At 50.6% G+C, this 9156-nt stretch overlaps 3 protein-coding genes across 3 annotated transcripts; all 3 read left to right on the forward strand.

The window, feature by feature from the left end:
• The first annotated feature begins 4254 nt into the window (after positions 1 to 4254).
• Positions 4255 to 5172, forward strand: LOC135221219 (uncharacterized). The gene has a single exon (XM_064259037.1). It carries the CDS (start codon positions 4255 to 4257, stop codon positions 5170 to 5172), a length of 918 nt encoding a protein of 305 aa, XP_064115107.1.
• A 33-nt stretch (positions 5173 to 5205) lies between these two features.
• LOC135221221 (uncharacterized) lies at positions 5206 to 5790 on the forward strand. The gene has a single exon (XM_064259038.1). It carries the CDS (start codon positions 5206 to 5208, stop codon positions 5788 to 5790), a length of 585 nt encoding a protein of 194 aa, XP_064115108.1.
• Positions 5791 to 5884: 94 nt separating this feature from the next.
• Positions 5885 to 6757, forward strand: LOC135221222 (uncharacterized). The gene has a single exon (XM_064259039.1). The coding sequence runs from the start codon at positions 5885 to 5887 to the stop codon at positions 6755 to 6757; it is 873 nt and encodes a 290-aa protein (XP_064115109.1).
• Positions 6758 to 9156: the final 2399 nt, after the last annotated feature.

A 9156-nucleotide genomic window follows, 5' to 3' on the forward strand; every position in this document is an offset into this window, starting at 1 on the left:
TGAAGCTCAGTTGTTCTGCTCCGTTGATTATCAGCCATTTTCAGTTTTCTGTAAATGATATCTATTGAGACGGCTATTTGTCAGTCCGTCAGCACTTCTCTTCCGCTCTCAGATCTCAAAAGCCACTGAGGCTAGAAGGCTGCATATTGTATGTTGATCAGCCACCCTCCCAATCATTAAACATACTAAACTGCAGCTCTCTAGCCTCTGTAATCTTTTAAGTTAGCCATGTTCGTGCATTTGTCACCATTAAAGGTGCCAACAACACAGCCACAACCGGGCAATGGCTGAATGTTTCATTGGCCGGGGCTGAGAGTTTCATGAGCCATGGCTGAGAGTTTCATGGGCCATGGATGAGAGTTTCATACTGCATTATACGCTGTGCAGAAAACTCGATTCCATGTTTTACTTGTTACTTCTCGTCTCGAAGTTGTCTGATATTTTCCTAAACTTTCTCCTCTCACCACCATCCCTTTGATATGCCAATGTCTTTATTTATCCGCTCTCTCTCTCTCTCTCTCTCTCTCGTGCATCTCTCTCTCTCTCTCTCTCTCTATATATATATATATATATATATATATATATATATATATATATATATATATATATATATGCTGTAAATTCGTGCTTCTCTCTCCTCTTCCTCAACACCATAGGTTCGGTTTCTAATTTTTGTTATCGCTACCTCTCTCTCTCTCTCTCTCTCTCTCTCTCTCTCTCTGGCTACATGCACGAACTGATTTTTGAGGATTCCTCCCGCAGCACGCTACCATATACGACAGAGGTGACATTCACAGTGTCATTAACGTTAAGGACGAGGCCTGGTTTATGGTTATTGATCTTGAACTACCGGAAGAGAATGACAAGGGTCTTGCCCCTTCACAAGCATGATAGGTCATTTACGTGATTCCTTGTACAATTTGACATATAATAAGTTACGCCTTACCATCTCAAAAGTCCAGGGGAGTCCCAGAGGCATTCTAAAGTGTTTCGAACTCACAGAAATCCCAAACCGGATTTTTCGCTACTCTGAATAAAGGGTCTACCCCGCTGAAACTACCACCTTGTGCATCCCCGTATAAAGTTTTAAGAAGTTTTAACTGTTCTTTATAAACGAGTTGCTTGCATCTCAAAGATTCCGATGATGACACAATTCATACGGAGAGAAAGAATGTGTAAAATAAAGGTAGCAAATATTTTATTTTATTTCACTTAGAACAGCATTTCAAACGAATAACTTTTTATATACACTGAATGGTCATCTCGTAATAAATTTCTTATTTACATAGAACACGCAGGTGTGGAGATAAAGTGTGTGTAGTTAGCAAATATTGTATTTCAAAGAAGATTCTCGAATCAGAAACCTTTTTCGGGGGTATCACGTTGAATACGGATGAAGGTGGGGAATTCTATAACAAGCAGGTGAGGAAATAACTAAACAACAAAAATATAAAATTATATACTGTACATCCGAGAGAAATTAAAGCGGCGATAACTGAAAGAGTTATCAGGACACTTAAAAGTAAAATATATAGTTACTTAACTCACAACAATACAAATAAATACGTTAATGTGCTGCATGACATCGCTGCCAGCTATAATAATAGTACGCCACACAGAGGATTAGGAGGTGGGCAGACCTCGAATCGCATTCACGCGTTAGTAGACAGAGAGGTTATAAGCGGCAGTTTTTTCAGGATATATACAATAATAAAACGGACCACCGCGGAAAGAACCCGTCAGTTCCCTTTTTGAAGGTTGTAGTATAGTCCATATAGCAGATGAGGACAGGACTGTATTCTTCAGGAAAGGATATACCGTGCAGAACACTGCACTTACGATTGATTTTAAAAATAGGGAAACTTGACGGGAAACAGAGTCAGTATATTATTTAGAGGACTTGCAGGGGGGTGACTATTAAAGGACTGTTTTTATAGAAATGAGGGTTAATCCTCGCTAACCTACCGGAGCTCTACATCAATATTTCAAAAAGGAGGAAGGGAAGTAATAGGATGCAGTACTATGTCAAATGGAGCTGGGTACCCGAGAACAATTTAATTCTTGGTTGGATGAATCTCGACTTGCTGGGTATGAGTCATCTCAGTAATAGAGCATTAACATATAAAATGAGGAGTTCATACTATCTATATCGCGTCCGAATGGGAATAGAGTAATATCTACACATTAGGAAAAGAATTTATTAGTACTATTTCCGAGTTTCTAGAAACTTTCTTCAGGGGGAAATCTAACACAGGATCAAATTCACGTGAAAAGGCTCAGAAGGTTTAGGAAGGAGATGCGCGAAGTCTCATTGAAGAAGACTCCGTTACTGAAGAAGAAGGAAATATTTAAGAGTAGGGAGGCGGTGGCGAATTTTATTTGTATTACTCCCCATAGTTGTATAGTAACGTACAGCATATGAGAATAAGGACTGTATTCTTCAGGAAGGGATATACCGTGCAGGACACTTACGAATTATTAGAAAAAATTATAATAAATAAAAACTTTTTAAAAATTAAAAAAGGGAAAGTTTGACAAGAAACAGAATCCTACAGTAATATTAGAGGATTGCAAGGGGAGACTATTAAAGGGCTTTTATAAAGAAGGGTTAATCCCCACCGACCTCCCGCAGCTCTACGACATCAATATTTAAAAAAAAGAGAAGAAAGGAAAATAGGACTCAGTACTACATCTAGCGGAGGGAGTACCCGAAAACGATTAAATTCATGGTTGGATGAATCTCAGCTTGTTCGGTATGCCCGCCATCCTATTAAAAAAGCGTTTAATATTTCCATCTACTCCCGAGAATAACTTACGAAAGGTTGATGAAAGAAAGAAAGAGGGGTAGGAGAAGGGAGATCAGAAGTGATCGCAAATAACATTAGTAATAGTAAAGACGTGGTAATGGTAATAAAGGTAATAAGAGTGTAAGGAGTGAAACTCGCAAACCCATTCGTCTCAGCTTCCACAACACGGGAGAAAGACGTAAATTTCCAACTTCGGTTAAATCAGGTATACCTACTCCTCCTCCTCCTCCTCCTCCTCCAGCTGGTAAAACGAAGAGAGTATTATACCGTTCAGCGGAATTATGCAACGTATCACTCAGAAACGAGGAAATCCTCCCCTAAGTATTATCATTCCCATATCGTTTAATGAGAGCCAAATCCATTACACCACTGGTATAATCGAAAATCTACGAGACTCAGGAACTGTTGTGGTGGGACATCGAAGGGAATTTACTACCACCCCCCCCCCCTTCTCTTGTTAGTGGATCGAAGGACTAACGCAGTAACGTACAGGATTATCAATACTTGATTAACATAGCGGGTATCAAGGAGTGGTTGATAAGATATGACGCGTTGAAAAAAAAGTTGAAATATCTGACCGGGGGCATAAAGGAGATGCGGAAAAGTAAGAGGAGTGGTGGAGAGGAAAGGACTAGAAGGATTTTGATTAAGCACCTCTTATTAGGAACTTCGTGAGGAAACGAGTTATAGCAGGAAGATGGCCAACACCTGTCCGGACATCCGCGCGTGAGCGGAGGGGATGCGGCCGAACATGTACACGCGGGCCGAGGGGATGTGGCTGTACATGTACATGTGGGCGGAGGGGGTGCGGCCGGACATACACGTCGTCGGTTGGGGTGGATGCGGCCGGACTGTACAGCGGGCGTCGGTTGGGGGGGGATGCGGCCGGACATGTACTGCGGGCGTCGGTTTGGGGGGGGATGCGGCCGGAACTGTACAGCGGGCGGAAGGGATGCGGTTGGAGCACGTCAAAACGAAAAAAAAGGCAAGCAAACCGATTGGCATAATGTTTAGCCGTTCATATACGCAGCGCCTGGCGTACCGGAAGTGAGCATGGAAGTCTGTGGCGCATCCCCTCCGCCCGCCTGTACATGTCCTGTCGCATCCCATAGGCATCCTTCTGCCCGCGTGTACACTGTCCGGCCGCGCATCCACTCCGCCCAGCGGTGTACATGTCCTGGTCGTGCCGTGTACCATGTCTGGGTTCCGGCATCCCCTCCGCCCACGTGTAACATGTCCGGCAGCATCCCTAGGCGGTCCCTTTCTGCCCGTGTGTACATGTCCGGGACCGCATCCCCCTCCGCCCGCGTGTACATGTCCCCCGGCCATCCCTAGGCATCCCCTCCGCCCGCGTACATGTACAAAATTCCCCCCCGGCAGCTAATCCCCTCCGCCCACCGTGTGATCATGTCCGGCCACATCCCCTCCCCGCCCGCCAGTGTGTTACATGTCCGGATACCGCATCCCCTCCGCCCGCAGTGTACATGTCCCGTCGCAGCAGTCTCCCCGTTCCGCCCCCGTGTACATGTCCCGGGCCGCATCTCCTCCGCCTGTGTGTACATGTCCGGCCGCGCATCCCCTCCGCCAGCGTGTACATGTCCCGGGCCTGCATCCCCCCCCTCCGCCAGCGTGTACAATGTCCGGCCGCATCCCCTCCGCCCGCGTGTACATGTCCGGCCAGCATCCCCTCCGCCCCCGCGTGTACATGTCCGCCGCATCCCCTCCGCCCGCGTGTACTGTCCGGCAGCATCCCCTCCGCCCTCCGTGTACATGTCCGGCAGCATCCCCCTCCACTCCCCGCTGTACCATGTCCGGCAGCATCCCTCCTCCGCCCGCCGAGTTGTACATGTCCTGCAGCATCCCCTCCGCCCGCGTGTACATGTCCGGCAGCATCCCCTCCACCAGCGTGTACATGTCCGGCAGAATCCCCTCCGCCCGTGTGTACATGTCCGGCCACATCCCCTCCGCCCGCGTGTACATGTCCGGCCGCATCCCTCCGCCCACGTGTACATGTCCGGCAGCATCCCCTCCACCCGCGTGTACATGTCCGGCAGAATCCCCTCCGCCCGCGTGTACATGTCCGGCCAGAATCACCGCCGCGTGTACATTGTGGCAGCATCCCCTCCGCCCGCGTGACATGTCCGGGTCGCACCCCTTCCGCCCGCGTGTACAGGTCGCCAGAATCCCCTCCGCCCCGTGTACATGTCCGCCCGGCCGATCCCCCTCGCCCGCGTGTACATGTCCCTGGCGCATCCCCTCCGCCCGCGTGTACATGTCCGGCAGCATCCCCCTCCGCGTGTACATGTCGGCAGCTCCCCTCCGCCCCGGTGTACATGTCCGGCAGCATCCCCTCCGCCGCGTGTAACCGTCCCGCAGCATCCCCTCCGCCCGTGTGTACATGTCCGGCAGCAATCCCCTCCGCCCGCGTGTACAATGTCCGGCCAGCATCCCCATCCGCCCGCACCCGTGTACATGTTCCGGCCAGCACCCCTCCCCCTCGCACCCCGCGTGTACCTGTCCGGCAGCATCCCCTCCGCCCGCCTTGCGTGTACATTTGTCCGGCAGCATCCCCTCCGCCCGCGTGTACATGTCCGGTCGTATCCCCTCCTCCCCGCGTGTACATGTAACCCCGGCCGCTAGACATCCCCTGACACCCGCCCGGGTGTACATGTCCGGCAAGCATCCCCTCCGCCAGCGTGTACATGTCCAGCCGCATCCCCTCCGCCCGCGTGTACATGTCCGCCGCATCCCCTCCTGCCCGCGTACATGCCCGGCCGCATCCCCTCCGCCCGCGTGTACCATGTCCTGCCCGCATCCCCTCCGCTGCGCTGTCACATGTCACGCCCATCCCCCATCGGTCGCGTCGCCCACATGTCCGTCGCATCACTCCGCCCGACTGTGTACATGTCTGCCAGCCACATCCCTAGGCATTCCTTCTGCCCGCGTGTACATGTCCAGGCCGCATCCCCTCCGCCCAGCCTGACATGTCTGGTCGCATCCCGTCCGCCCACTTGTACTAGGCATCCCTTCTGCCCGTGTGTACATTGTCTGGCCGCATCCCCTCCGCCCGCGTGTACATGTCCTGGCAGCATCCCCTCCGCCGCCGCATCCCCTCCGCCCGCGTGTACATGTCTGGCCACACATCCCCTCCGCCTGCGTGTACATGTCCGGCCACATCCCCTCCGCCCCCACCCGCGTGTACATGTCAGGGCCGCATCCCCTCCTCCGCCTGCGTGTACATGTCCGGCCGCATCCCCTCCGCCCGCGTGTACGTGTCCGGCCGCATCCCCTCCACCTGCGTGTACACTGTCCGGCCGCATCCCCTCCGCCCGCGTGTTACATGTCCGGGGCCGCATCCCCTCCGCGCCGCGTGTACATGTCCGCCACATCCCCTCCGCCTGCGTGTACATGTCCCTCCAGGCACATCCCCTCCGCCCGCGTGTACGTGTCAGGCCGCATCCCTCCGCCTGCTGTACATGTCCGGCCACATCCCCTCCGCCCGCGTGTACGTGTCCGGCCGCATCCCCTCCGCCTGCGTGTACATGTCCGGCCGCATCCCCTCCGCCCGCGTGTACATGTCCGGCCGCATCCCCTCCGCCTGCGTGTACATTTGTCCGGCCACCACATCCCCCCCCTCCGCCCGCGTGTACATGTCCTCCGCACTCCCCTCCGCCCGCGTGTACATGTCCGGCCGCATCCCCTCCGCCCGCGTGTATATGTCCGGCCGCATCCCCTCCGCCCGCGTGTATATGTCCGGCCGCATCCCCTCCGCCCGCGTGTACATGTCCGGCCGCATCCTCTCGCCGCCCGCGTGTATATGTCGGGCCCGCGTCCCCGTCCGCCCACGTGTACATGTCCGGGCCCGCCGCATCCCCTCCCCACCACCCGCGTGTACATGTCCGGGCCGCATCCCCTCCGCCGCCGCATCCCCTCCGCCCGCGTGTACATGAATGGCCACATCCCCTCCGCCTGCGTGTACATGTCCGGCCACATCCCCTCCGCCTGCGTGTACATGTCCCGTTAAAGCCTCATCCCCTCCGCCCGCATGTATAAGTCCGGCCGCATACCCCCCTCGCCTGCGTGTACATGTCCGGCCGCATCCCCCCCCCCTTTCCGCCCCCCCCGCGTGTACGTGTCCGGCCGCATCCCCTCCGCCCGCGTGTACATGTCCGGCCGCATCCCCTCCGCCCCGTGTATGGTGTCGGGCCGCATCCCCTCCGCCTGCATGTACATGTCCGGCCGCATCCTACCTCATCCCTCTGCCGTGTGTACAATGTCACCGGCCACATCCCTACGCATCCCTTCTGCCCGCGTGTACATGTCCGGCCGCACCCCCTCCGCCCACATGTGCATGTACAGCCACATCCCCTCGGCCCGCGTGTACATGTGTAAGTGTTTACATAATAAAAATATGGAATGTTAGTCCATATATATAAAAGTCTAAAACTAAAGAGGTCAACCAGATTGCTTGCAGGAATGTGATCAGACTAGAGACGCTAAAGATGACGTATACAGTAGGTATGTAGCTAAGATAACATGCCGTCACCTGTGGTCATTCAATTGTTTTATAAACATTAGTCCAAGCTCCCTGCTTTGAGACAACTACCCCGACCTATTATTCAAACGGCCTACGTGATCTGTAGCGTGTCTCATTCGATTGTGTCGTATGAAACTATGTCATCTGATAGTATGTTCATATGTTCGAACTACTGTCTGTTCCTTCATAACTTGTAACAGAGATGGTAGACAGGCAGAACAGAGTTAGCTATCGTCATTAGAAGACCTGTACCTCTTTACCTAAGCTTTATCATGTAAGATAATAGGATTAGGCCATCATCATTGGCAGAAGCGATCAAGCTATCGTCATAGAAGACTGTACGATCATATCTGATCTTCATCATGTAAAACTTCAGAAGAATATACTATTTTTATACCTTGTGTTTTCTACAAGAACCTCACCGAACCATGAGTTTAACACATCGTCGTAAAGATAATACCGACTTCGTAAGTGATCTACAAAACCCCAGACACTCCATTGAAGATGGAAGTGCAATACCAACCGACTTAGCGTAAATTTATCGCTAGTCTAACATTACCTCATAGGGCGGCCTTATCATACAAGGCACGAGCCATAATATTGGTGGCCAGCGGACCAGAAGAACTCTACAACGTCCTACGAAGAAAAAACAGAATAATAAATCATGAAGTCAACGACGACGAAAGCAGCAGACTCTTCAAGCAACCTAGTATCATCATTAGTGAGGCGACTTCAGAAAACAACAAGATTCGTCAAGGCAACTTAGTATCATCGTTAGTGAATAACTTCAAGAAACAAAACCGACGTGTCCTTTTGGTTCCTACGGCAACGGAAGCTTCGTCTCTCATTAGAATCATTCAAGAAAACATCGTTAGTGAGCGTTTCCGGCACGCAAGAAACAAACCGAACGCGTCTGCAGCATCGGATTTTCAAGGGCTCGAACTCATCGAAACAACGCGCACGGGGGAAACTGAACCAAGCCAAACCAGGTCGTCCGCTAAATAGAGAAGGAGGACCAAAGGCCGTGTGTCGTTTTATCGGAACAGACCGTGACTTCCCCACAAAAGCAAGCCTAAGTACAATTTTTTATTCATTTTTGAGTAACTTTGAGTGTTTCCTTTACAGTCGAATTTCGTTATTCCTGTGGCTGAAGTTACGAGACAAATCTTAATCTACTTTTTTACAGAAATTATCTACATCATTGAGATTTCGCTAACTGCGAAGTGTCCTTTGGGTGTCTGTTTTCCAGAAGTTCTACTGAAATATCCATAATCATATACTATGTTAATTTTATCATTTTGGGGTGATTATTAATCCCTTACGTAACAAATCATATTAAACAGTGAATATGCGTTTTACGCAGTGGACGTCTGTATTTATACAGATGCATAGATAGGGTCGTTAAGCACCGTAGTGATTAGAAAACACACAAAAAACAAGTGGAACACCCGTACAAATCTATATAAATTAGAGTAACACTATTTCGGGTCATGACAATAAATGCTCCTTTGCAAAGTCCCGATCGCAGTTTTAGCCTTGAGTTTTTTGAGTTATATAAAATATCGAACCTCAATGACTCAACTCAACTTTAAAAATACGGCTGGATTGCAAGGAATAACATGTCTGTAAAAAACTTTCATCAGGCTAAATGCGCTGACCAGGATCCCTCACTATTTCAAATTTTAGCAAAGAATGAAGTACAAACAGTTAATATTGTATGCAATAATGATAACTTGTCTTATTAGTAATCGCTCAGTTCCTAATAGTTCGTCATTCATTGCTTTATACGTAACCAGCAACATAATGCAAAAA

This window comes from Macrobrachium nipponense, chromosome 2 (genome assembly GCF_015104395.2).
Source record: "Macrobrachium nipponense isolate FS-2020 chromosome 2, ASM1510439v2, whole genome shotgun sequence".
Classification (NCBI taxonomy): Eukaryota; Metazoa; Arthropoda; class Malacostraca; order Decapoda; family Palaemonidae; genus Macrobrachium; species Macrobrachium nipponense.